Source organism: Haemorhous mexicanus, chromosome 16, assembly GCF_027477595.1.
Source record: "Haemorhous mexicanus isolate bHaeMex1 chromosome 16, bHaeMex1.pri, whole genome shotgun sequence".
Lineage (NCBI taxonomy): Eukaryota > Metazoa > Chordata > Aves > Passeriformes > Fringillidae > Haemorhous > Haemorhous mexicanus.
In genome coordinates, this window is record NC_082356.1 from 2,865,922 (window position 1) to 2,893,829 (window position 27,908).

General features: G+C 57.0%; 2 protein-coding genes across 2 annotated transcripts in view; both read left to right on the forward strand.

Moving 5' to 3' along the window:
• The window catches only part of LOC132334566 (olfactory receptor 14J1-like), a gene marked incomplete at its 5' end in the record, with an annotated part of 55,111 nt that extends 37,315 nt beyond the window's left edge, over nucleotides 1-17,796 (forward strand). Inside the window, 3 exons of the mRNA XM_059860671.1 lie at nucleotides 4,420-4,492; nucleotides 5,378-5,478; nucleotides 17,749-17,796. Of these exons, the coding sequence (XP_059716654.1) occupies nucleotides 4,420-4,492; nucleotides 5,378-5,478; nucleotides 17,749-17,796 (222 nt within the window). The remainder of the gene's footprint in view (nucleotides 1-4,419; nucleotides 4,493-5,377; nucleotides 5,479-17,748) is intronic.
• A 2,128-nt stretch (nucleotides 17,797-19,924) lies between these two features.
• LOC132334567 (olfactory receptor 14A16-like) overlaps nucleotides 19,925-27,908 on the forward strand; it is a 39,695-nt gene continuing 31,711 nt past the window's right edge. Inside the window, exons 1-2 of the mRNA XM_059860672.1 lie at nucleotides 19,925-20,227; nucleotides 20,306-20,767. Coding sequence (XP_059716655.1) covers nucleotides 19,925-20,227; nucleotides 20,306-20,767 — 765 coding nt within the window. The remainder of the gene's footprint in view (nucleotides 20,228-20,305; nucleotides 20,768-27,908) is intronic.

Sequence of the window (27,908 nt, forward strand, 5' to 3'; positions counted from 1 at the left end):
GTTCACGGTCCTGATTCTCCTGCAGGAAACAAGAAGGGAGAGCTGTACTTTACTGGCCACTTAGATATCTGTACCAGGGGGAGGATTAGCCCTTTTGCCATCTACTCATTTGTTTGGGCTACTTTTGTAACACTGAGTGGACTTTCATTTCTGGACAGCTTTTTTTCCTTAAGAGAATTAGGATATTATCATGCCTTCATAGAAAACCATTTGCAAACCAAAGAATGGCCTTTTTTTTTGCCTCTGTGTAGTGTTATGTTCTGTAAAGTGACTCTCAGTGGGTCACATTAGGGCAAATGAGTTGCTGCTTTGAGATGGGAAGCAAAATTCCAACTCTTCACCTTCTCAGGCCATCCCAATGAATTTGGGAAGTTTGCAACTTTTTGGAACTCCTTGAGTTGAGCAATGGGAAGTAAAGCTTTCCTGAAGTGAGGAGTCTTAAACGCCAGATTCTTCTGTGCCTTCACCACTAAGGTGTTTCTGTGCTAAAGGAAATTACTTCAATAGAAAATAATTTCAGCATGGAGTGAGAGCTTCTGACCGAGAAGTGTTGCCAGCATTTGCTCCAGGTGCTTCTGCCAACAGCCCCTGCAGGAAGGAGCACAGCCCCCAATGCAGGTGGGCTTTGGCTCCCTCTGGCACAGAAGCCCCCCGGGGGCACAGGTCTCTGGGACAGGAGATGGGCACCAGCGCTGCCAGGGCTCGGGGGGTGGCAGGTCTGCTTAGGCAGGGACTCTGCCACACCTGCTGATGTCAGTGCTCCCCAGGCCCAGGGGTTAGAGCAGCATTCGTGCCCTGGCCCACACATTCCCTGTCAACATCACACCCACAGGTTTAGGATGGCCACCTGCCGGGACGTGCCCCAAGGAGGCCGTGCCAGTTTCTGTGGAAGGCCCCGTGCCCTTCCCAGAGCGGCTGCCTCGGCAGACCTGGGGTCTCCTTCTGCTGCCCTGAGCCCAGAGAGCAGGGCAGCGTTTGCTGATGGTCTGAGCTGTTCCTAAAGACCCTGTCGGGCTGCCTTAAACACTTGGGGTGAGAGATTCCTTCCAGCCTGGGCCACTTTGGGTGGGCTGGGGGCGGCCCCAGGGCAGGGGGCAGTGTGTGCAGGGGCCCTTTGTGACACGGGGCAGCATGGTAACCATGGCACAGAAGGGGTGTCCAAGGGCTCTTTGTGACACGTGGTGACATAGGAGCTGGTGGTGACAAGAGCAGGCCACAGTGCTCGGAGCAGGCAACGGGACAGGACAGCACAGAGCGGTGCCGTGAGGAGCCCCCGCACAGCGCCTTCGATCGTGTCTGACCCAGAGCCTTTCCGAGGCATTGTTCCTGCAGCTGACCTCGAGGCCAGACCACAGGACTTGCTGACCTGTGGCCTTCCCGAGGCTCCTCTTCTGCAGGTGCCCTTGAGGGCAGAGCGTGGGACTTGGTGCCCCGGAGGCATCTCCAATCCCTGCTGCCAGTGCCCTTGAGGCCACACCACAATCCTTGACAGGAGTCTCCTGTCCTTGTGGCAGGAGCCCTCGAGACCAGAGTGCAGGACTTGCTGTCCTGTAGCCTTCCCAAGGCTTCTCTCTCGAAGGTGCCTTCCAGGCACGACTGTAGGACTTGCTGACTAAGACCTTTTCCAAGGCATCTCTCCTGCAAGACATGGAGCAGAGAGCCACAAGAGGGCCCAAGCTGGCCTGGGGGGAAGAAGAGGAAGAAGGTCCTGGACCTGCACCCACACAGGAGACTGAAGAGCTGGAGCCGTTGAGTGGTGGTGAGTGGTAGAGCTGGGCCACAGAGTTGGTGCCTGCAGCCAGCTGGGCACTGCGCCATCCCATCCCATCCCATCCCATCCCATCCCATCCCATCCCATCCCATCCCATCCCATCCCATCCCATCCCATCCCATCCCATCCCATCCCATCCCCTGGGCCATGCCCATGTACATGAAGGAATAGGGGCCAGGCGGACACCCCGCAGGGCTGTGCTCCATCACCTGGGGCATCCCAGGGCTGTCCCTTCCTGGGGAGCACAGGGCAGGGCTGTGTTCTCCTGCCTCTCCCGCAGCCCCTCAGTTCTGGCTGTGCTCCCTCTTTGCCAGGTGCAGCCCTGGAGCGCACACAAGAGCAGGACCCCGCCCGTGGCCTCTTCCACAGAACAGCACAGGTACCTGCAGCCATCCCCACCTGGGCTGGGCCTGCTGTCACCGTGCTTGGAGCATTCCGTGCAAAATCCCTGGCTTTCTGCCCTTCTCCTACAGCTGGTTTGCAAATTCCTGAAGAGAATTCGGGAAGAAGAGACCAGCCCCATGGGCACTGGGCTCAGAGCATATTCGCACATCTTCCAAACCAAGACCAGTGCTGCCCTGCTGGATATGCTCGTAGAGGAGGGCTTTTCCAATCCAAAGCAAGTAAGCAGCCTGTGGCCAGGGTTTGATCCTCCCAGGAATTGCTTGGCCTCCCAAGCCATGCCTGCTGGTCACTGGAAACCTTTGAGGCCACATGGCAGTGTGTTGGGAAGGGCAGCACTTCTCTGGGGAAGCTGGGGACATTCCTCCCTCTGGCAGCTTTCCAAGTCTCCCTGTGCCCTCTCCAGGTGCCCGCCCTGGTCAGGTACATCCACCAGTGGCTCCTGGCCAATCAGTTTGCTGAGCACAGGCTGAACAGGACCCTGCTGGATCTCACTGAAGCACAGCCCGCTGACGTAGTCATGACGCTCCTGCGTGTGTCACCCTCCTGTGACAGGTATGGGGCCCACCTGCCCAGAGGGCTCAGGGCTCCCCAGCCCATCAGCCTGTACAGCCTGTTGCAGGTGTCTGACCAACAGAGAGTTCCAGGGCCCTCTGGCTGCTCTCTTTGCCAGCCCTTGCACGTCAGCCCCCGAGCCTGCTGCCAATGCTCCCTTGCCACCCCTCAGGGGACTGTCCCCATAGGGCTGGGCTGCCTGGGTGCTGCTGGTGAGGGCCAGTGGGCAGAGGCAGAGCTGGAAGCCAGCTCAGATCCCCACTGCTGCCCAGGCCATGGTGCTGTGTCTGAGAGCCCCCTGAGACAGAGCTCTAACCCCACAGAGCTGCTTTGACCATGTGGAAGAGCATCATGTGCTCGCCCAGGACTGCGGAGCCGGTGCTGCTGATACTCCTGGATGTGCTGGGGAGCTGGCCAGAGCACAGCACGTGCACCTCAGATGGGGACAAAACGGGTGTCTTTGCCCTGGCTGTGAGTTTCTGCAACTGGCCTTTGCTGGCCCCACGGCCGCCTCTCCAGCAGCTCTCCATCTTCCTTGCCCCACTGCATCTCCCTGCCTCAGGGACTGGGCTGAAACCTGGCCCAGGGGCAGCTTCAGGGGCACCAGGCTCCGTGCCCCCCCTGCCTCTCTCCTGGCTCTCCCTCCCCTGCTCGGGCCCTGCCACATGGACACCTCAGCACTGAGGGCTGTCTTGGGGGGCTTTGTCCTTTGCAGGCAGCTGTGGTGATGTGGAAGATCCTCCAGGTGCCCTGTGTCCCACATATGGTGACGGTGTATTTCCCCCGCCTCTTTGTGCATCTGCTCTTCCAAGTGTTCTTCAGCACTCTGGATGTGCCAGAGGAGGTCGATACCTTCTGGAAAGGATGCCAGGAGCAACATGGCCTTGCCACCAGCCCCAGCAGGTGCTCATCCCAGTCCTCCTGTCCCTGCCACGACCCTGGGCAGGAGCCAGTGCTCCCAGCGTGACGTGGGCTTTGCTCTGCACGCAGGTTTGCAGTGCAGACCCTGAAGTCCCTGCTCTGCCGAATGCAGCAGGAGGATGTGGTGGTGGCAATGGAACGCAGGGGTGGCTGGGACACGCTGCTGTGTGCTGACACCCACCACTATGCCGTGGGTCTGCTGGCCAGGTGAGACCCCCTTCTCCCCACTGCCTCTGACATTTGTGCTCTGTTCCCAGGGTTCCCAACACAGTCCCCGTGGTCGTGGCCCAGAGAGCCTTGTGAACGAGGGATGGCCAAGCAGACTGGAAAAGGCTGGGAGAGGAGGGTGCCCACAGGGAGCCACCTCCCACATAGGCCAGGGCCCCTTGCAGGATGCTGGGGAAAGACCAGACCTCTGTGAGTCAGTCCTGGCAGAGGTTTGTTCCCCTGGCCAAAAGTCTTGGTTCCTTTTTCTCCTGCCAGGGAGATGTGCTGTGTCTCCATCCCCTTGTGTTCCCGGATCGTTCGCTACCTGCTCCGGCTGCTCAGCACACGGGAGCCACGCTGGGATCTGCCTGCCCTGGCATTCCTTGTGGAGGTGAGCCTGATGGCCAGCACTGCCTCGCTCAGCTGCCTCCCAGCTCTCTGCCCTCTCGGAGCCACAGCTGCCTGGGACGGTGCCCGCACCCTGTGCTGCTGCCTGGGCCCAGCCCTGTGCGGTTCTGGGCTCCTGCCGGCCGGGTCCCCTGTCACTGCCCTGTGCCTTTCAGGTCCTCGAGTTCCTGGACCTGAGTGAACGCGGTGCTAACAGAGTCCTGGAAATCTTGTCAAGGCAGCTGCAGAGTGAGTGCAGGGAGAGGTGTCGCCTGGCGCTCAGGGCCCTTCTGGAGCTCATTGAGGAGCCCTCAATGGTGAGAAGGGGGCAGCAGCTGAGGCTGAGCTGGGGAATGCAGTCCCTTGGGCTTGGCTGAGCTTTGGGCACTGCGGCAGTTGCTCCCAGCTCTCCTGCCTCCCAGTTCAGCTGCCCGAGTGTTTCAGGACAGGCCTTTGGCCTCTGGGCTCTGCAGCAGCAGGATGGCGTTTCACAAACTTGTGTTCCGCACAGACCGAAAAAATGTGGAGCCTGACTGAAAGTCTTGTGGAGCTCCTGTGGGACGCAGATGGAGAGATAGTTAGCATGACAGTCATGCTTCTCAGCTTTATCATCTTGGACAATGACATGCTGATGCCCAGCCCCATCACACTGCAGCTGCTTGAGGCACTCCTGCCACTCTTCAACCACGTAAGGCTCGCTGCCCCCAGCCATGGCCACTGGGTGCTTCCCTGGCACTGTGCCTTGTGGATTTGCAGGCCTGGGCCAAGCTGAGCCCCGTGCAGCCAATGCTAAGGTCTTCTTTTCTTCCTTCAATACAGAATAATAGCCAGGTGCAGCTGCTCTCCATACTGCTCTTCAGAACCTTGGTGACTCTTCCACTGGAAAAGAAAAAAAAGGCCCTGAAGACACCCCTGCGCCAGAGCCTGCTGCCACTCTTCTTCCACTGCCATGATGAGAATCGGTGTGTGGCACAGGTGAGGACTCGTGGGCTGCTGCTGTCCCCCTGGCAGGGGGCTCGGCTGCCTCCTGCCCTGGCGCCTGCTGGGCTGCAGCCTCCTCCAGGCCTTGGCACAGGGACGTGAGTCCTGCGCCCTGGGCTGTGGGGCCATCTCTGCATCTCTGCTGCTCTCCAGGCTTCTCAGGCAACGCTGATTGTGTGGTCAAGTTCCTGAAGAGGAGGGATCTTGAAAGACTGGTGAAGAACCAGAAGCCGTGGAAGTTCACCAAGTGCCTGGTAAGGACGGCCTGCAAGCCCCAGCCTCAGCCTGGAGAAGGCCCCCGGGGGCGGTGCTCAGAGTGCGGGGCTGGCAGCTGTGCCCCTGCCTGCTGCTGCACCCAGAGGCTGTGCGGGCTCTTCTCCAGGCTCCTGTGGGCCTGAGCCGGGCTCCCATGCAGCCCTGGCCCAGTGGAGCTGCGGGGCGGGCTGGCACCGCGGCTCCCCGGGCAGCAGCCGGCCCTCTGCCCCTCCAGAGCCCGGCACCAGCAGCTGCTGGCCGCGCCTCAGGGCTGTGCAGGCAGGGGAGCCTGGGGCTGGGCGCTGGCAGCGCCCGGCCAAGGGGCTGAGCCCGCGCCAACCCTTCCCTCCTGCCGCTCTCTCCAGCTGGCAGACAACGAGGGCAGAGCAGACGAGCACCTGCGCCGGGCCCTGCCCTACCTGCAGAGCCCACAGGAGTCCCTGCAAGTGGTGGCCATCAGGTTCATTGGTGAGCCACGAGCCCGCGCTCCCTCCCGGCCCTGCCACAGCTCGGCCCCAGCCCCGCCTGCTGCCCCGGCAGCGCCACCCGGGCCCGGCACCATCGAGCCCCGCCTGGCCACGGCGCTGCTGCCGCCCTCTCGCAGCCGTGCCCTGGGGCGGCAGCGTGCAGCAGGGGCCGGGCTGAGCCCTGCCGGGCCAGCAGGCCGTGTGGCCACAGTGCCGGCAGCGCCGCTGGCAGGGAGCTGTGCCGCTGGGGCTGTGACAGGCTCTGTGTTCCCAGGGATGGCCGGGCGGCACCTGAGGGGGAAGAAGGAAGAGCTCCGGCTCATCTGCAGTGGTGAGTGAGGGCAGCGGGCGGAAAGCAGGGGGCTGGCAGGGACAGCTGCAAGCCCTGCCCCGGCTGCGGAGGGCTCTGCTCCCTGTGCGGACGAGGGGCGGCGTGGGCAGAGCACACAGTGATTTCAGGGCCATGTGGGGGATTCGTGGCCAGGAGCTTCGGGCGGGTCCCATTGGTCCCTGCTCCCTCCTAGCCATGGCTAGAGGCGGCTGGGATGGCCCTGGCAGGGGACTCTCCTCAGGTTCTCTCAGATTCTGACCGTGGCTCTGTTCCTCTCTCTTTCAGCCCTTGAATACCTGACAGAGGACACCAGCAGTGCCACGTCACACATGGCTCTTCATACACTGAATGTCCTCCAGGCACTCCAGATTGAGCGATCTTCCATCTTCCAGAGGCTGCAGGATCAGCTCCGCAGGGCATGGAGGACACGGCCTCGTCTGTCGGGGCTCGGCTGGCTGTGCTGCTGGAGATCTGCAGAGAGCTGAGCCCAGAGGCTCTGACTGCTGGGGCCACCTAAGCCAGCGGGAATTTTCTATTTCTTCAAAATTGTTCTTTTATTTTTGTTTTTTCTTTAGTATATGAATATAGATTGTGTTATAATACACAGACTCCCAGGAGCTTTCTTTTGCTTCCCAGGGTCTGCAGGGCATAGGGGAAGAGGGGGAAAAGGGTGCTTGGGCTCAGCAAGCTGTCCCAGCGTGCTGTGTTGCAGGGAAAATGGCCAGAAGCCCCTTGGCTTTTGGTGGTTCTGCTGAAGCCTTTTTGCTGCCAACAGAGCGGGTGGGCAGGGGCTGGAGCTGCAGAGATCCCTGTGAGAGCGGTGCCTGGAGATGGCCACAAGCCCTGTCCCAGGCAGGAAGCGCCATCTGTGTCCTCCTGCCCGTGTGCTGCTGGCTGGATTGCTGAGGGCTCCGAGGTGCCTCTGGATGGGGCTCCTCTGCAGCTGCTGTGGGGCTGCGGCGCTGCTGCCGGGCAGGTTGGCTGGGCTGGGGGAGACCCTGAGGGGATTGGGCCATGAAGGGACGAGGGGCTGCAGAAGTCCTGACAGGACACAGCAGTGGGAAGGCATGAGGTGGATGTGTGAGGGAGTGGGTGGCTGTAACGTTGGCTCGAGGGGGAGTGGGTTGAAGACAAAGACACTAACTCTCCCCAATGTTCATGTGGCAAACAGAGAGCATTTATTCTCAAGCCCTTCCTTCTAAAGGGCCTTTGAAAAACCCAGTCTGGATAATTTCATTGCTCTGCTCTCTATGCCTTGTCAGGTTCTGCCCAGTGAAATGCTGCAGCCTTGGCAGAGATGTGACTGGGCGAGGCCCCTGTCAGTCAAACCAGGGGCTGGTGCATTCACACAGCACTAGCCAGCCTGCACTGTGACACATGGCAGCAGAGTGCAAGGCACAGCTCCGGGTGCTCCCCAGGAACCTCAGCTCTGGGAGCACTGTCTGCCCCAAGCTCCAGGGGCTGCAGTGGGAGCCCGGCTGGGCTCTGCCCTGGGGCCATCCTGCAGGGACAGCTGGAAACAGGGAGCATTCCCTTGCCACAAAGAGCCAAGCCAGGGCTGCAGGGCAGCTGCTCCAGCCTGGACTGCACTGTTGTGTGCTGTGCTCTGGGGCTGGGGCTCCCTGCACAGGGGACTGGATGGTGTGCCAGAGTGTTGTCTTAGATAACACAAATTCTAGCGTCATCATAGCGCAAGGATTTCGTATTGTCAGAGCTTCACACCTTCTTGATGTTCCTCACAGGCAGTCCCTCTACACACTGACTGTTCCAGCTCCTTGCAGGAGGAATCTGACTCCTCTCACTCCTCTTCCCTTACTCTTATATATCACTAGTGCTTGTTGGTTGCAGGTGTGGCCTGTCAAGATCAGGCCCGCCTCCAATCTTCAGCAACTGGTCCAGCTGCAACTCATTGGGGACAAGATCACCCTGTACACCAGAGGAGACAGAGCAGCTTCAGCTTCGGCCTAACTGAGGTGGGTGTGTGGGCTGGGAAGGGTGGAGAGGCTCAAGGGGATTCAGAGAGCTCATCCTGCTGGAAGGACAAGGGAAAGGGAGTGGGAGCTCAGCAGTGAGCAGAGCTGAGGGCTGGAGAGTGGCTCTCAATGACACCAAAATCCCATGGGACCTCTGAGACATTGCTGCTCCTCAGCCAGTGACAGGATGCATCCCTAAGCCTGGGGCTCAGCCTTCCTCGTGGTGAGGGGCACCAAGGAAGGCAACAGTGTGATACAGGCTGCAATGGGCTGGGAACTCACCGAGGGAAAAGAGGGAGCAGTAGTAAAAGGCAGATGGGGAGAGAACTGTTCAGAGAAGGGCTGAGCTACAACTTGAGCAAGCTGAGAAATGTCATTTGAGGGGCATCCCAGATGGATTTCATTTCAGAAGTTATTGAACAAATTTATTTTTTGGGGGGTGTCACGTTTTCCCTTGGAGGTGTACACTCTGCAAACTTGAGCTGTGCTGCCAAAATGCTCAAGCAAGTCTGTGCTGCAGGTCACACCATTTCTTCTTTGGCTGATTCCAGCCTGGTGCTGAGCTCCAGCAGAGCCCTGGCAGAGCCCAGAGCAGCCTCAGCACCTGCAGAGCCCGGCTGCAAGGAGAGAAAGCAGAAACCGCCCATCAGCTGAAGGCTCCTGTGCCCTTGTCCCAGCTGCCCACGGTGCCCAGGCCATGCTGGCCGTGCTCAGAGCGGTGCCCAGAGCTGCCCATCACTGCTGCTTTTGGCAGCAGGGCAGGAGGGCAGGACGTGTGCCCAGCCTGCAGCCAGCCATGGCACATCCACCTCCTCAGCAGGTGCCCAGAGCAGGAGGCTCCTGTGCTCGCTGCCATCTCCCAGAAACTCTGATCCCACCATGCCAGGCAGACAGGGACCCACCTCACACCCTCCCCTGCTGGAAGAAAAGCTGGTCCCAAACGATGTCCTCAGCCTTCTCCAAGGGCACGGCCCATCCACACTGCAGCTGGTCCCAAGCACTTCCTGATCCAGACTGGACCCAACCTATAAGGCTTCATCTAGAAAAACAAACAACAAATTATTGAAAATAGATTACAGACAAAAAGGGGAAACAAGAAAAAAGGTACAAAAATCTTATCTCTGCCAGGGCCTTGAGGAAGGCCCACCCCCTGCATGCAAGGAAAAACCCACACACGGTTGAGGGAAGCCCAGGCTTTCTCCCTTCCCCCCTGCACTGCCCCCCACAATAACGCTGATCCCAAAGCAAACAAGGGCAGTGGAGCAGCCCAAGCCCTTCCTTGCCTGCACAGCAAAGCAGCCGCAGCACAGGTTCTGGAGTCCCACCTCTGCTCCCGCCATGGGGTTTGTTTGTGTCAGGCTGGCTGCCCCAGCCCCAGCCCGGGGCACGGTGGGGGCTGGGGGCTGTTGGCAGGGCCAGGAGCCCACTCCCATTTCATACCCAGCCCATCCCCCCAGCCCTGCCAAAACCAGCTGGGCAGGCGACTGAAGGAGCAGCTGCATCTGCCCCAGCAAAGGGGGAACCTTTGGTTCCCAGCCAGGCTGTGCAATGCCCAAATCTGGGAGCATCCCCCTGGGTGTGGACTCATCTGTAAATTTGCTGTGGAGCCTGGCTTTGGAGAAGGTGCCACAATCAAAGTCCATCATCTTCAGCTGGCCAGTGGCCAGGTCCAGGAAGAGGTTGCCATCCTTGATGTCATCCTTGCTGTCTCCAGCAGCAGCAGTCCCACCTGGTACAGCTTCTCCACGGGCTCCTTCTCCTTCCCTGGGGTGAGACCAGGCTCTCAGGTTCTGCCCAAGGCCCCAGCTGTCAGGGAACCAGGACAAGCAAAACCAGCTCAGATGGTGGCCACCAGTGCTGGGCAGAGCAGCTCAGCTCCAGCACAAGGGCTGTGTGTTCCCATCTGATGAGCCCTGGGCAGTGACACGGGCAGGACAAAAAAGTCTGGCTTCCTTTGCTTCTGACTGCCAAGGCATGTGTGGAGCTGTAACTTACCAGGGCCCTGCATCACAGTGTGCCTGTGGCTCTCTCCCTTCTTCTAGGGCAGATGAATATCCTGCATCCAAGGATGACAGAGCAGCTCTTCTAATGAGGGCCTTTCCAAGTCCAGCATGGATAAACACTGCCTGATCAGATCTTGGCACTCTGGGCAGAGAAACCACAAACCGCTGCTCAGTTGGAGAAGGCTCCTGTTGGCTTTGCCCCACTATTCCCGTGCCCAGGCCATGCTGGATGTGCTCAGAGCTGGGCCTAAGCTTTCCCATCCATTCCCTGGTTTGGAGGAGAGCAGGAGAGCAGGACATGTGCTACCTCCTCAGCAGCTGCCAGAGCAGGATGCTCACGAGCCTGCTGCTGTCTCCCAGCACTGGTATTCCCCCGTGCCCAGAGATGAGGATCCACCTTGAGAGAGCCCTTGTGGCAGCGAGAGCTGATGGCCCCAGCAGATGTTCCAGCCCGTCCTGAAATGGTGCTCCCCACAGACCATCTGGTGCAGCAGGATGCCCAGGGACCAGATGGTAGCTGGCCTGCCATAGTACCAGCCAAAGTGGGTCCATTCTGGGGGGCTGTATGACCGTGTTCCTATGGAATACAGATGGAGTTCATCAGGGGGATGCTGCTGCTCCCAGAGCCTGGCCCCAGCATCCCTGCTCCAGTGGCACACGGGGTGTGACGCACTGCCCTCTCACCAGCACCTGGGACTTGTGTACAGACTTGGGGTTGGAAAAGAAGCCACTGGGGTTGGAAGAGGGCAGTGGAAGCCCTGGCAAGGCCTCACCATAACAAGGAAGAAACCACCCAGTGCTGGGGGAAAATCCATGCCTGCATCCTCCCTGCCTTCATTGCTCCAAAAAACATTATGAACCCAAAACAAACCAGGCAGTGGAGCAGTCCAAGCCCTTTCTCACCTGCACACCAAACTGGCTGGGGCACTGGTTCCAAACCCCCCCCTCTCGGCTACCCCCACCCACGGGTGTTTTTGCTGGGCTGGCGGCCCCAGCCCCAGTCCTGGACAGAGTGGTGGGCAAAGGCTGCCTGCAGGGCTGGAAGCTGGCTCCACACCCAGCCCTGCTCAAAAGCAACTTGGCTGAAGTCTCAGCGCCATGAAGGGCTGCAGAAGGGAGAATCCCCACTGCCACACCCAGCTTGGGCTCTGAGATGTTGGGCCATGAGATGCTGGGACCAGGAGCACACCCTGTGTGGGCTCACCTGCAAAGTGAGTGTAGGCTGTGTCCTGCAAGTACGTGCCACAGCCAAAGTCAATCAATTTGGCCTGCCCGGTGGCCAGGTCAACCAGGATGTTCTCTGGTTTGATGTCCCTGTGCAGGACCCCGCAGCTGGTGCAGTGCCGCACGGCCTCCAGCACCTGGCGGAACAGCTCCCGCGCCACCTCCTCGGGCAGGAAGCCCCGTGCCCGAATGAAATGCTGCAGGTCCTGACACCGCTCCGGGCGCTCCAGCACCATCAAGACATCGTTGGGGAGCTCAAGCCACTCCAGCAGCTGGACCACACCAGGGAAGCCAGTGGACACCTTGGCCAGCAGCACGATCTCCAGGGGTGCGCTGGTGCCGTCGGGCTGCGGGAGGAGCACGATGCCGTCAGTGGGGCTGATGCCGTGCCGGGGCTCAGGAAGCCCTCAGCCAGCCTGGGATGCTCTGTGCCCTGCGCTGGCCCCACGCCCGCTCTCCCTCGAGGCGTCCTGGCGGCTTCCACCCTGTCGGGCCTCGGCTCATCCCCGCTCGGCATGGCCCGGCTGCTCCCGCTGGCCCCGCTCACTCACCAGCTCGCCCCAGTGCCGGACGCGCTCCCGTGGCACCCTTTTGATGGCCACCTGCAAGCCAAGGGAAGCAGCGGGCTGAGTTCGCCGCCCGCCTTGCTCAGCCCCACCCTCCGCCCTCCTCCTCCTCCGCCCCCTCCTCCTCCTCCTCCTCCTGCGCCCGCCGCTCACCGGGGCACCGTCCGAGAGCCGCGTGGCCGCGAAGACGCTGCCGAAGCCGCCGCGCCCCAGCAGCGAGCCCAGCCGGTACTGCTCCTTCAGGCCCTGCTGCGCCTTCCCTGCCGGCGGGACGCGGCTGTCAGCGCTCGGCCCGGGGCCGGCAACGGCCCCCGAGCGCCCCTCAAGCGCCCCGGACCGGCCATCCCCAGGCGTTCGCTCCCTGCAGCGGGACAGCGGCGGCTCGGGGCCGGCGGCCGCGCTGCCGAGCGGCGGAGCTCGGGCCGGGCAAGCGGCAGCGGAGGCGGCGGGAGCGGCCGCGCCGCCTGTGTCCTCCGCGGGCCCCGGGAGGGGCCGGGGCTGGGGCTGGGGCCGGGGCCGGGGCCGGGGCCGGGGCCGGGGCCGGGGCCGGGGCCGGGGCCGGGGCCGGGGCCGGGGCCGGGGCCAGGCTCGGGCCAGGCGGAGCCAAAGGGAGGCGGTGCCGCCCCAGCCCCAGGCACTGATGCCCGCCCAGCAGCGCCACCGCCAGTACGACCAGAGCCGGCCGGAGGCGAGACCGCGGCGGGACGCCCGGGGCCGGGGACGGAGCAGCCCCGCCTGGGGCCGGGGACGGGCTGGGGGCATGGCCCGACCGGGCATGGGGAGAGAGGCTGGGAGAGGAGGGGACCCCGGGAAAGGGAGACCGGGAGAGGGAGAGACAAGCGGGACTGCGGGACAAGCGGGACTGCGGGAGAGGGAGAGGACAAGCAAGAGGGGCTCGGCAAAGTCGCTGCTTTTGCTGCTGCTTTCGCTGCTGCTTTCGCTGCTGCTGCTGCCGCTGCAACTGAAGCGCCGGGGCCGTTTGTCCCCGTGTCCGTTTGTCCGTTGCCCACTGGCCCCCGCGCCGAGCCCCGCGCTCCCCGGGGGCAGCCCCTGAGCCTGTCCAAACACGGGAACTTGGCCGTGTTCAGCCAAGACCCAGAGTCTGCACTCCTGCACAGCAGCACAGGAATCCCCTCGGTCCCTGCTGTGCATTGTCCCTGCTGAGGGTCAAACACTATCGGAGCACATTCCCTGAATGCTGAATTTGTACGTGACCCAGGCACTGCACTTACCTCTCCAGCATTGCTTTCCAGAGAAATCCAGGGGAAGGCAAACTGGGTGTAGCTCATGGTATTTGACAGTGTCTACAACTTGCCAAGTCATTGAGCTTAGAAGTGAGATCCATTTGGAATTAATGGATGGAGAAGTAGTGCAAGATGGAAAAGAGGAGCATAAAAATAAATCGAGTAAAACATCTCAGATGGTTTCTTTCTGTTTTCTTTGAATTTCTTAAAAGCTCTTTCAGTTTTCCCATCATCTGCTCCTCAGTCCTCTTTGCTCTTTCCAAGAATCTTTCCTGGAGAACGAGGTGCAGCTTCTGTCACAAGATGTGCCACCAACTGCAGCTCCTCTTGGCTTTCCACACTGTGCGTGCAGCACGACTCTTGCAGCAAAGCAGGACAAATATTTGAAGAACTTGACAGCTTCTTCTTTCTTTTCCTTGTGGGCTGGGCAGTTGTGCCATTGGTGAGGTTTTCAATGTTACTGTTCTACCTTAAGAAAACATGATGGGCTACCAGGAATTATTAGGGAATGCAAACCTGACTGAATGCAGAGAAAGAATCTCCAGAGCCTGCAGCCAGAAATGGAGAGCTGTGGGATAATCATTCCAAGATGCCTGTGGACATACGGAAAGTGAGCTAGAAGATGAAAATGGGCTGACAGAGGGAGTTTGTTTCAGTGTTCAGTTCAGATGCTTCTACATCTCATGCATTGATATGAATCAAGAGTACAGTCAGTTCATGAAAAGTACCAGAACATGCTGGACCTGTCAGGAGATGACTGGAAGAATTTGAAAAGGAGAAATGCATGGAATGACTTTGCGAACTTTGTCTCTAAGAAGGGTCATTTTTTTCTAATAATTTCTGATCAATTCCCTCTGCTTTTGTGCTTCCTAACAAGTCCATTTTCATCCCAGATTGCCCATGAAATGGCAGCCTTGAGCTTGTGGAAGTGCCTGAAAGATGCCCTGTTCCTCTGCAGGGACCCTGAGGCTGAAGCAGGAGCCTGAGCCCTCTCTGGGGAAGCCTCCTCCGAGCTGGAATTTGTGCCGTGCTGGGAGAGGAGGAGGAGGGGGAGAGCGCTGGCGCTGTGTGGCAGGAGCAGGAGGTTTGGGCCGCAGGACATTCCGTCTGCGCCGCTGCCCCGCAATGGGCGGCCGTGCCCGGGGCTCTGGGCCTGGCCCCGCGTGCGCTGAGCTCCCGACACTGCGGGAGCTCCCCGGGCTGGGCTCAGCTTCCCGCTGGGACTGGGCAGCAGGCTGGGCTCCAGCTGGGATAAGCAGCAGCTGGAAATACCTCTGCGCATCTCCACTTGCTGCTGCTGCTGCTGCTCAGAAGGAGAAACAATGAAGTGAGTCGAGAAGTTCTGGTTTCTCTTTCTCCTGGTGGATTTTTTCATTTGATTTGACACTTGAGAGGCAATTTCTGTGATGGCCTCTATCAGATGATTTTATTTCAGCAGCAGCAGCAACAGGGCCGTGTTTGAGCACTGCAAATGTGGTCTGTGTGGCTTTAATTCTCCTTGACTTAGTGCTCAGGGACTTTAGGGGATTTCAAGATCTGCTAATCATGATGCCTGTGACCAAAAGCCTGAGTTCACCTATTGCCGGCCGGGGGTCTATGTACAAAATCACAAAGAGGACGGGACTGCTGAGGAATGTGTCTTGAGGTGTTTATTTTCCAGCATCAGTCTCATTACATGGTTATGACAATGGGAAGATGCCGGCAGTTTGTCTCCTCAGCAGCAGACAAAGAACTCAATGTTACAACTTACTTTAAAAGTTTTTTGACCAATCACACAAAGCAGAAGCATATTGACAGTAGTTCTATCCAACCATTATAAGCACACGTACCTTCGGTTAAAACAATACCTGATTATTTCGAATACAATACCTGCTTCTAAGCCTTAAAACAAAATGCTCAGAGCTCATTTATTAAGATCAGTACTTCCTAATATCAGGCTAGATATACTTTTCTGCAGCTTAGGGAGTTTTTCTAGCCAAGCCTTAGTACAAAAACTATTGTTCTATTTGTCCATACTTTCCCACTTCTTATTTAACTTTTCTGCTGCCCTATCTCATGGTTACAGCTCAGCTCTAATCACAGTTCTGCTGTCTCTGAAGCCTGCCTTTTTCAGCTTTCCCAAAATCCTCTGATTTTAAGAATTCCCACATTCACCATCACGAAAAAAGCACTCTGGGTAGCACTGATCAAAAAAGGCGATTGCAGTTTTACAGATAAATTTCAAGCGGCAAGAGCAGCCATGATCTCCAATTGCCAAGGCAAAGGCAGCAGCAGCCTCCTGCTGTCACCTCAGGGTGAGTAAAGCAGTGCTGAAAACAGCGCTGGAACCCGATCCTTTCTTTCTCTGAGGGCTGGGTCAGGGCAGCACAGGCGGGCCCTGCACAGTCAGGGCTGGGTGTGGGTGATTTCTGCTCTACTCCAGAACTGAGCTGGAAAAAGCCCTCGGGAGCCGAGGCAGGAGCAGGCGGGAAGGGGCCGGCGCTGCTGCTGCTCCTGGCCGGGAGCCCCGGCTGGGCCGGGCCGGCGCCCCTTGCGCTGCGGCTGCTGCTGCTGCCAGAGCCGGGCGGGACTCGGGGACAGGGAACGGACACGGGGGGACAGCAAAGGCCTGGCGGCTGCAGGGATGGTGGCGCTCGGGCCAGCGCCAGCACAGAGCTTCAGCCCGCAATGAACCCCGAGGGAAACGCTGGGGAAAGGCTCCATTTCAGCCTTTCTTCACTCGTGGCTGTGAGGGGACTGAAATAAAAGGAGAACAAGCAGGGCCCGACCCCTTCTCCTTTGGGAGGAGCCCCAGGCCTGGGGCTGTGAGGGGCCGTGAGGGGGAGAAGGGTCTCTGAGAGGCTGTGGGAGGCCTGGCACCTCATGGAACCAAGGGTCGGTTATGACACTGCTGAACCAAGGTGATTCCTGCTGACAGTTCAGAACCTCATGGAACCAAGGGGCAATTCTGGACAGCAGGGCCATGGAACCAAGGAGTCCATTGGGACATTACAGAACCTCATGGAATCAAGGTGTCCATCTCACTCTACTGAACCTCATGGAACAAAGGGTCCCTTGTGACACTGTGGAGCCAAGGACACTGCTGTTGCTGTACGAAAGCTCATGGAACCAAAAGTCCATTGTGACATTCTGGGGTCTCGTGGAACCATGGAGACCATTATGACACTTCAGGACTCACTGGAACCAAGGGGCCATTTAACCTAAGGGTCATTGTAGCACGGCGGGGCCTCATGGAATCAAGGGGATCTTAGTGGGGCTCCGTGAGACCACCGAGAGATTCTGACTCTGTGGAACCAAGGAGACCATTGTGGCACTACAGGGTGCGGTGGAACTAAGAACTCGTGTGACAGGGAGGAGCCCAATGGAATCAAGGGGCCTTTCCCCATTTCAGGGTTTCATGGAGCCAAGGTGTCCTTGTGACACTGTGGGGCATCATGGAGTCCTGGAGACCATTCTGGCACTTTGAGGCCTTGTTGAATCAAGGGGCTCTGCAGGGCCTTGTGGAACCAAGGAGCTCTTTGTGACACTGCAGGGACTCATGGAACTAATGAGACCATTCTGGCACTCTGAGTCCCCATGGCACCAAGGGGCCAGTGTGACACTATGGGTCCCCATGGAAGCAAGGGGCCAGTGTGACATTATGGGTCCCCATGGAAGCAAGGGGCCAGTGTGACACTGCAGAGCCAAGGAGACCACTGTGGTATCGCTGGGCCTTCTGGAAACAACGTTCTGCTGCAGGGCCCCCAGGGTCCAAGAACATGGAACAAGTCTTGCTGGCTTAGCCTGGCTGGTCCGGCTGACCTTGGCATGTTGAGGGTTGCTATTCATCTGGCCCTGAAGCCATGGAGCTCCATGTTTTCCTTCCTCTGGGAAAGAACTCTCCTTCTCCTCCAGGGGTTCATAGCTGAAATTGGGATTCTACCTCCATATTTGATTATATCAAAGCATTGTTCCTATATGAAATCTGCCAGAACAGACAGCTCTAGATGGCCTTGGCATCTGGGGGGGCAACCTCTCATCTGCCGTCAAAACACTGGGGGGGCTGTGCTTTTCTTTCCATGGAAAGAAACATCTCTCATGTGCAGGCATCCATAGCCAAAACTGGGAATCTGCCTCCAAAATTCCTTATATCCAAGAGAGCTCCCAGATAAAAGCTGCCAGGACTGTCTAGGTTCCCTTGGATTCCTGAAGACCAGCTCTCATCTGCCTGTGAAACACTGGGGCTCTGCCCTTTCCTTCCTGTGCAGAAGAGCTGTCATTCTGGTCCAGGCACCCATGGCTATAGAAATACACTGCTACATATGGCTGAAATGGAATTGCACCTCCAAAACTCCCCAAATATCCAAGGGTTGCTTTCAGACAAAAGCTGCAAGGACAGACAGGTCTGGCTTACCTTGGCCTCCAGTGCCTGCCTCTCATCTGCCTTCAAAACCCTGGGGCTCTGTGGTTTCCTTCCTGTAGGAAAGAACCGTCCTTCTTGTCCAGGCGCCCATGTCCTCAAGCACATGAGCACTGTATAGGGACAGAGGAGCTCTGTGCTCAGTGGGGTGCAGACTGAGGACAGAAGGGGAGAGCCCTGGGAGGGACTGAAGGGTGGATTCAGAGATGGTGGATCCTTTTGACATAGTAGAGTACAGCCAGAGAAAGAAAGTGTTAATGCAAAGGGCAGCTTGGGAGGCCCAGACTGGGAAAAAAGAACAAGGAATTTCCCTGCCAGGGCAGGGCTGTGGTGCAACACATCCCTCAGAAGGAGCCTGGGTCAGCCCAAGGCTTTGTGTGGGCAGGCAGAGGCAGGCAGGAGGCAGAGCTGTCAGCAAAGGAAGGGGCCAGCCAGGTGGGGCAGCCGGGGGATGAGCACAGCCTGCAGGGACAGAGGTGCAGGGCAGGGACACCGTAGCACAGCCTGGGCTGCACAGGGCACAGGCATGGGCAGCAGCTGCCAGGCCCTGACAGAGCCAACTTGGGCAGCACTTTGGCCATGGCTGCTGGGCCTGGGCCTGAGCCAGGAGCAGGAGACAAGTGACCCTTGCAGGCCTGGGGGCTCACGGCCTCCTTGTCCCTGCTCAGCAGCCTGGCGGGGGCCGCCCCATGCTCCTGCCCTTGGCACTGCACATCCCCACATGTCCGTGCCCATCCCGGGAAGAGCCCTGAGCAAGGAGGGAGGGACAGGATCTGCCTGGCCAGGGGCTGGGGCTCAGGCCTTGGCCCTTTGCATTCCTGAAACACATCCAGATTTGCTCAGCCCCAAAGACACCTTTGCCTTGTTTTTCCCCAGCTGTCATCACTGCCTCCAGTGTTCTGCTCTAACTGGAACCTGGGGACACTTTCTCAGTCTTGTCCCTCAGTGGGACCCATTAAAACTTGAAGAAACGTTGGAGATTGATTGTGACTTTGAATTCTTGAGAGATTTCTTCAACTCCCTCTCAGGGAGTGATGTTCAGGGCCTGAGCACCCAACCCACAAGAGAAGTCCTTGTGCTGTGTCTGTTCTGCTGAGCTGGGCTGGGCTCCTGGAACAGAAGGAACTCCTGGCAATCAAGAAGAGCTTCAAAATAACATATCTCCTCAGGAGCAGCTCCTCTCCCAACCCAGCAGGGCTGAGGGCACTGCCTGCGGCCACCCCGGGCACAGCACAGAGACAGAGAGATTTTCAATCAGTCAGGGCTGTGAAGATGCTGAGAAGTGACTGGGGGAGAATCACTGCCAGCCCTTGGCACAGGAACCTCTGGCTGCAGGACAAGGCAGCTGCAGCTCCTGGAGCCATCTCCTAAAGCTGGAACATCCCAACGCCTCCAGACGCTGTGAGTACATTCTCTGATTGTCTCTTGTGCAGAGCAGCCAGGGGTGCCCAGGGCTGTCCTGCAGAGCAGGGTCCTGCAGCCCAGGGCACTTTGCTGGGGCAGGGACTCTGCTGCCTGCCAGGGACAGCTCTCAGCCAGCCCTGGCAGCTGCTCTAAGCACTGTGGGACCAGATCTGGGTGGGAGGAGACAGCTGGTAAGGCTTGGAAGAGTTTCTGTTGTGTGGTGAGGATGCTACATTGTTAAGGGATGCTCCCAGCATGACACTGATCTCCAGGGTATTTCCTAGTAGATTAAATGATAAGCACAGCAAGGCAGGGTCTGCATAAAACAAAAAAATCCTGCTTTATTAATCCATTTCTCTGGGATGCCTGGATAGAAAAATGCACTTAGATATTCCTGTCTCACTTTAGACAGAGAAAAATTATTAAAAAAAAAAAAAATTCTCTGAGATCTGAATATACCAGGCAGTGCCAGAAATCAGCACAGGGTTCCTTAGGGCAGCATCAGCATCGCTTTTCCAGTCCTTTTCAGGATTGCTCTGACATTCCCATCAGAGCCTGCAGAGCCAGAGCTGCCCTTGGGCAGTGCCAGAGCTGGGAGGGGTCTGCAGGGCAGAGCTGAGCCCCCAGGGCTGAGCTGCGCTCAGGCAGCACTGACATGGCCCAGTCCTGGGCACAGGGAGCAGCTGCTGGCAGGGACAGCTCCAGGTAGCAGAGCCCTGGGCAGGCAGTGGAGGGAAAGTGCCCCCAGGCTGTGCTGGGATATTTGAAATTCTCCACAAACTGAAGTATTGCATGATTACTTATTCTACAGACCCCCATGCCAAGACAGAGCAAATGTCCAACAGCAGCTCCATCAGCCACTTCCTCCTGCTGGCACTGGCAGACACGCGGCAGCTGCAGCTCCTGCACTTCTGCCTCTTGCTGGCCATCTCCCTGGCTGCCCTCCTGGGCAACGGCCTCATCATCAGCGCCGTAGCCTGCGGCCACCACCTGCACACGCCCATGTTCTTCTTCCTGCTCAACCTGGCCCTCAGCGACCTGGGCTCCATCTGCACCACTGTCCCCAAAGCCATGCACAATTCCCTCTGGGACACCAGGAACATCTCCTACAAAGGATGTTCTGCACAGCTATTTCTAGTTTTCTTCTTCCCCACAGCAAAATTTTCCTTGCTCACAGTCATGAGCTATGACCGCTACGTGTCCATCTGCAAACCCCTGCTCTACGGGACCCTCCTGGGCAGCAGAGCTTGTGCCCACATGGCAGCAGCTGCCTGGGCCAGTGCCTTTCTCAATGCTCTGCTGCACACAGCCAATACATTTTCCCTGCCCCTGTGCCATGGCAATGCCCTGGGCCAGTTCTTCTGTGAAATCCCACACATCCTCCAACTCTCCTGCTCACACTCCAAACTCAGGGAACATGGAATTATTGTAGTTGTTGCCTCTTTAGCCTTTGGTTGTTTTGTGTTCATGGTTTACTCCTATGTGCAGATTTTCAGGGCTGTGCTGAGGATCCTCTCTGAGCAGGGATGGCACAAAGCCTTTTCCACCTGCCTCCCTCACCTGGCTGTGGTCTCCCTGTTCCTCAGCACTGGCACATTTGCTCACCTGAAGCCTCCCTCCATCTCCTCCCCATCCCTGGATCTGGCAGTGTCAGTTCTGTACTCGGTGGTGCCTCCAGCCCTGAACCCCCTCATCTACAGCCTGAGGAACCAGGAGCTCAAGGCTGCCTTGAGGAAAATGATCACAGATGGTTTTCAGTAGCAATAAATAGTCATTCTCCTGCATAGCTGTTATGATGTTACATATTTTTGCTCGTTCTGTGCCATGCATTTTTTACTGCTGGCACAGTTGTTATACTTTTGAGAATTTGTTCACACCAAAATCTTTGATTATACATTTTAAATTCAGTGTTTGTTTTTCCAGTGGCACCCAGTGACTGTATAAACCAGGAGCTGTACTTCTACTACTACATTGAAGAACTGTGTATTGCCATGTGTGCCTGACATCTTTCTTCCCTGGCTTTTCTGGAGCTGTAGAGTTGGTGCTTCTGGGCAGAGCTGGAGGAGAAAATGGAACCCCAGTGCTCCTCACTGCCAGGGAGCCCCAGGGCTTCTCCTCCATAATCTCCCCTTCCTTCACTGCCACACTCCCCTTCAGAACCCCTGTGCTGGTTTAGGGCCTCAGGGCTCTGCCAGCTCAGTCCCTGTCCTGCTGTGTGCCTGTCCAGGGACTGCAGGCAGGGACAGGCCGTGGGCACTGCTGGGACAGAGCTGGGCTCTGCAGCAGCATTTCCATCATGCAAGGGCATCTCCCCAGTGCAGGGCCTGAAAGCTTCAATCTCCTTCCCAGTTACTCTCAGGGATGTGCCCAGCACAGTGCCCTGCAGAGGAAACCAGCAGTGCCCAGCAGAAGTGTGGCAGTGATCAGGGTGGGGGCTGTCCCAGCAGTGCAAAGCCAGCACTGCTACAGCAGTGGCCTCTCACCCCAGGTCACAGAGGTTCTTCTTCTCTCCATGGAGGGACATCAAGTGACCGGGTCAGGAGTCTGTGTTTGCAGTGCATGGACACTCCATAGCCCTGAACATCCTGTGTGTGTGAGGGGACATAAACCCAGTGAGCACAAACTCCTTCAGCTGCTCCTGGACTTTCCAGAGAGTAACATCCCCTGGGAACCCCTGAGTGCAGGGCTGGGACGAGCTCCTGAGCACAGAGCTCCCTGTGTTCATCCCTCTGGCCGTGGGGCACCTCAGGCAGGGCAGAGCAGGGCAGGGTGACACCCGCAGGGCTGAGGTCCCTGCCAGGCTCTGGCAGTGGCAGCAGAGCCCAGGGAGCCCCTGCCCGTGCTGCAATGAACTCTGTGTGTGTGTGCAAGGGAAGGACTCGTGTCCCTGGGCAGCCCTGGGGCTGGGAGGAGGGCATGAGCCCAGCTCAGGGGTGGGCACCTGGCAGAGCCCTGACATTTCTGGCTGTGCCCATAAGAGAAGAGTTGGGCAAGGTGACTGTGGTTAAACCCCTCTGGCCATCAAGTGACAACCAGGTGTCTGTGTCACTGTCCCTCCTTCATCAGAAGACAGGAGAAAATAAGGTGAAAACATTGGGGGTCATCATAAAGAGAGATTAATACTGGAGGGACCAAAAAGCAAAGGCCAAATGCAGAAGCAAAGAAAACCATGGGAAAACAAGAGTTCAGCACCTGTAGTGGTTGCTTTGGAAGACAAATGTATTAATACAGAAAATCCAGAGACCTTCTTGTCCCCCTCATTTCCTTGCTGATCTGGACATCACAGGGAATGGAAGAGCCCTTGGGTCAGTCCAACCAAGCTGTCCCATCCCTGCGCCCCCAGGAACACCTGCCCACCCCCAGCCCACTGGGGGAGCGGGTTGCAGAAAAGCCTCATGTGGGGCGAGCCCTGCTCAGGGACAGCCAAAGCCTTGGGCTGGGACCAGCCCTGCTGCAGCCACAAGAGCCAAGCACAGCAGGACAGGGGTGCTCTGGGCAAAGGGAACTCCATCCCAGCCACACCCAGGCCAAGGGGGCTCAGGGGGCTCTTCCCACCTCTGCTATTCCACAATTGAATGAATCTTTTCCTTGGAGAGCTCTTTGAAGAGACAATTGCCAGAGAGGCAGAAGCAGAGCTATAAAATGCTCCAGTACAAACACAGCAGCTCCTGTGAGGAATGAACCCTCCCAGGGCAGTGCTGTGGCAGGAGCAGCACCCAGAAGGAGGGGGATGAGCTCAGTGCATGTGAGTGTGTCCCCAGACACAGAGGGTGAGGGTGGGCAGAGGTCAGGGCAGGGCTGGCAGTGGCAGGGCAGAGCCTGGAGCAGTGAGATCAGAGTGTGCAGCCTGAAGGGACACAGCAGCAGCTGTGGGACAGCAACACAGGACAAGCTGTGCTGGACATGGCCAAGGGCCCTGGCAGGGCTTGCAGTGCCCAGGAGAAGCCAAGTCTTGGTGCCCTGGGCACAGCAGGGTCTGTGCCACCAAGGGCTGGGAGGAGACACCTTGTCCTGAGGCACTGAGGCCTCCTGGCACAGCCCCAGCCAGGCTGGGCACTGTCAGCCCCTTGTCCTGCCCTCAGCATCCCCCCTGCCCTACATCCCAGTGGCCTCAGGGATCTGCTGGAAGGAGTCCCTGGGGAGCCTTGCTCAGGAATGGCCCTGGGGGCTCCTGAATGCTCCCAGGGACTTTGGGTTTTGCTTTTGCCTGGGAGTCTCTGAGAGGTTTGTGCAATCGTGGCCTCCGGTTCTCTTCTCTAAAGAGTCCAGAAAGAGCCTGTGTTGGTGATGGACCTCACTGGACTGACACTGAAACTGCATGAAAAACAGAAACTCCAACAACACCTTACAGAATTTAGGCATTACTTTATTCTTGCCAGGATGTCATTGCGGCCATCACATGCAATAGAAATTATTCCATCCACACGTGTCCGGATTCCACAGTGAAAATCATTCCATCACACATTGTTCTTTACTACACTTCTCACATATTTATACAGAAAAAACCCAAAGAAATTAATGTTCTTTGCTCTTAAATTATCCAATTCTTAGTATTCCATCTGCTATTGCTGATTGATCCGTTCGCCTTTGATGTCAATTAAGTCCTCATTCTTTGATTCCCTTCTCAATCTTTTCCCAGACCAGGTGTCTCTGCACACTGGGGGTGATGTTCATTAATGTTCATTTACCTCCTGTTCATCTTCTGGCCACTCCCAATCTGTAGATGTTAAGCTCATCAGGCCTCACCCAGCCTTGGTGAGCAGAGTCTTTTGAAGAGAAACTTCAATTCCCCTCTACCTGGGCAAACAAACCCCTGACTGAAGTTACGTTAATAGAAACCAGAAGTTGTATTGTTTCTGATAATTCCATTATGTTCCATAGTGTCACAGTGCTCTCCTTGGCTCCATGAAGCCACGCAGTGTCACATTGAACCTGGGTTCCACCAAGCCCTGTGGTGTCACCCTTGACCCTTGGTTCCATGAGGCCACACAGTGTCACCCTTGCCCCTTGGTTCCATGAGGCCCCACAGTGTCACCGTGGCTCCTTGGTTCCATGAGGCCCCACAGTGTCACTGTGGCTCCTTGGTTCCAGTGGTCCCACAGTGTCACCGTGGCTCCTTGGTTCCATGAGGCCCCACAGTGCCACCCTTGCCCCTTGGTTCCATGTGGCCCCACAGTGTCACTGTGGCTCCTTGGTTCCATGAGGCCCCACAGTGTCACCGTGGCTCCTTGGTTCCATGAGGCCCCACAGTGTCACCCTTGCCCCTTGGTTCCATGAGGCCCCACAGTGTCACAATGGCTCCTTGGTTCCAGTGGCCCCACAGTGTCACCATGGCTCCTTGGTTCCATGAGGCCCCACAGTGTCACCGTGGCTCCTTGGTTCCATGAGGTCCCACAGTGTCACCGTGGCTCCTTGGTTCCATGAGGCCCCACAGTGTCACCGTGGCTCCTTGGTTCCATGAGGCCCCACAGTGTCACCGTGGCTCCTTGGTTCCATGTGGCCCCACAGTGTCACCGTGGCTCCTTGGTTCCACGTGACCACACAGTGCCACCCTTGCTCCTTGGTTCCAGTGGCCCCACAATGTCACCCTTGCCCCTTGGTTCCATGTGGGCCCCCAGAGTCACAACAGCCCCTTGGTACCATGGCCTAGTTTTTGGCAGTGGTGGGGCACAGGGATGGCTCCTGTGAGAAGCTGCTGGAAGCTTCCACCGTGCCTGGCACAGCCAATCCCTGATGGCTTCAAGGATGAACCTGCTGCTGGCCAAGGCTGGGCCAGTTACAAACGGTGGTAACGCCTCAGTGATAAAAGATTTAAAAAGAAACTAAAATAGAGATTGTTGTGCAGTTTTAATTCCAGTCAGAAAAGAGCAGAGGGAAGACATGTGAGAAGAACAACTCTGCAGACATCAAGGTCAGTGCAGAAGGAGGGGGAGGAGGTGTTTCAGGCACTGGAGACCCAGACACCCTGTAGGAGAGCCATGGAGAGAGGGCCCCTGCTCCCAGGCTGGAGCAGCCTGTCCTTGGAGGAATGCACCCCATGGAAGAGTGACCCATGCTGCAGCAGTTTGGGAAGGACTGCTGTCCCTGGGATGGACTCACACTGCAGCAGTTTGCAGAGGGCTGTTGCCCCTGAAATGGACTCACATTGGAGAAGTTCCTGCAGAACTGCCTCCCTCGGGAGGGACCCACGGTGCAGCAGGGGAACCACCCCTCTCCGTGAGCAAGGTCAGAAGCCATGGGTGATGAACTGACCATAACCCCCTTTCCCTGTCTCCCTGCACTGCTGGGGTAGGAGGTAGAGCTGGAAGGAGGGAGGAGAGGGGCTTATTTTATTTCCCCTTTTCCTGCTCTGAGTTTGTTAGTAATAAATTAATTTCATATCTCTAAGCTAAGCCTGTTTTTCCCAGGACAGTATTTGATGAGTGATCTCTCCCAGTCCTTATCTCAACCCATGAGCCCTTTATTAAATTTTCTCTGTCCTGCAGAGGGGAGTGAGCGAGCAGCTCTCATGGATGCCTGGCATCTGGCCTGGGTCAGCCCACGACACCTTGGTACCACAGGGTCACAATGGACCCTTGGTTCTAAGGGGTCTCACTGGTTCCATGAGGACCTGCAGGGCCACTTAATTCAACAAGGCCTCAAAGTTTCACAGTGGTCTCCAGGATTCCATGAGGCCCTGCAATGTCAAACTGGACCTTTGGATCCATGGGGGCCCACAGTGTCACAATGGGGCCTTTTGGTTCTACAGCATCACAATGTCCCCTCGATTCCATGTGTCCTGCACTGTTCCATGGATCCTTAGTGCCATGGGTTCCTGTAGTGTCACAAGGGTCTCCTTGGTTTCATGGTGCCACTTATTGCCATAATTTCCATGGTATCACAACTGCCCCTGGGCCCCAAGAGGCCCCATAGTGTGACAGTGGCCCCTTGCTTCCATGATGCCTTGTAGTGTCACAATGGTGTCCAAGATTCCATCAGGCCCTGCAGTGTCACCATGGACAGTTGGTTCAATGACGCTCCCCAATGTCACCGTGGCCCCTTGGTTCCACAGAGCCCCACTGTGTCACTATGGTCCCTTTGGTTCCAAGGCTCAGAAGTGCCAGAATGACCCTTTGCTTCCATCAGGCCTTGAAGTTTCAAAATGGTCTCCATGGTTTCATGAGTACCCCCCGTGTCACAAGCGACTCTTGGTTCCCTGAAGTTCTTCAGTGTGACAATGGGCCCTTGGTTCCATGAGGTTTGGTAGAGTCGCAGTTGACTCTTGGTTCCATGAAGCCTTGCTGTGTCACAATGCCCACGGTTCCATGAGTTTCCATGGTGTCACCACGGTCTCTTGGATCCCCAGTATCACCGTGGTCTCCTTGGTACCATCCAGGCCTTGTAACAAGAGACAGTGAGCCATTTTGTGCCTTGCTAATGAAAGGCTGCAGAACTCATGGTTGTGAGGCTGTTTCACTGATAAGAAACAATGAATACCTGAGTCTGAAATATCATCTCAAGTACCTTTAATCCCAACCTCAACAGAGGCAGAAAATACAAACAGAGATTCCACAGTAAATCAAAAACAGGGACCATATTTTGAATGCAGGCAAAATGCATTCAAGTGCATTCAAATGCACTCGATATGATGGGGAGCTGATATTCCCCTATTCCAAGAGTGAACTTAATAAGGGCTGACTAATTAAGGAATTACAGAGAACCACAGTATGAGAAAAGCAGGTGGCATAGGTAATTCTAGGATAGGGAGATCGGAAAGCAAGACCAGATGAACCACTGTAGCCACCACCAAGAAGATCACGTTCACGTGCTGTGGGCAGCAACCCCATCAGGCCGTGTCACGATCCGCTGGGACAAGGGGGGTCCTGATGGTTCGTTTTACCGATCTCAGAGTGCAAACACACACAGCAGGGGACTTTCAGTATTAACCAAAACAAATGCACCTTTTATTGAGTGCCCAGAGCAGATGTGATAGAAGGATTAGAAAGGAGATAAAGGACAGAGAGAGAGAGAAAGGGGGGGGAGGTGAATAGCTACCAACATAGACACGAAATCCTCGTGGTCCGGCCAACAGATCCATCTTGAAACCTCGGGGAGAATCTCAAAGTCTTTGGTTAACTTGGGGTCTTTTATAATCTACCGCTGGGAGGGGAGCAGGACGGCACATCGAGGGAACAGGTACAGGACAGTGGAGAATGAGTCCCTTGAGAACAGGTTGTCACGATCCATCCCTATGAATGGGTTTCATGATGGTTCGTAAGGGATCTCAGGGTGCAAAAAGAACCAACACGGTACAGGGGGGTGTTGCAGCAATAATCCAAACAAATGCACCTTTATTGAATGACCACAGCAAAATGCGATGGAGGGATTAAGGGAGAGAAAGACAGAGAAAGAGAGAGAGAAAGAAAAAGGGGAATAGAGCTACCAAACGTAGAGACAAACTCCTTAGGTCCAGTCCAGTTGAGGATCTGCCTGTTACGTTGGGGAGATCTCCGAGATGCAGTCCATCTGGACTCCAATTATACACTTTTTGTTGAGGGGGGAGGGGGATTATTTCAAAACTGAATCTATTGTATCATCTGGTAAAATAATGGTATTTGGAAAAGGGGTACACACAGTTTATATCAGTGGGCAAGGGCTATTGTTTTCGTGGTCCAATGCCCACACCTGCAACATCCATCTTGCTTTGGTCAGCTCGCCTCCCCCGCGCACCTCCCCGGGCTGGGGGCTTCAGTCCCAGTCCTTGGGGAGTGTAGGAGCGGCCTTTCTCACGTGGGGATTTCTCAGGTTTTTCTCTGGTGGAGAGGCTTCTGTCATCTCA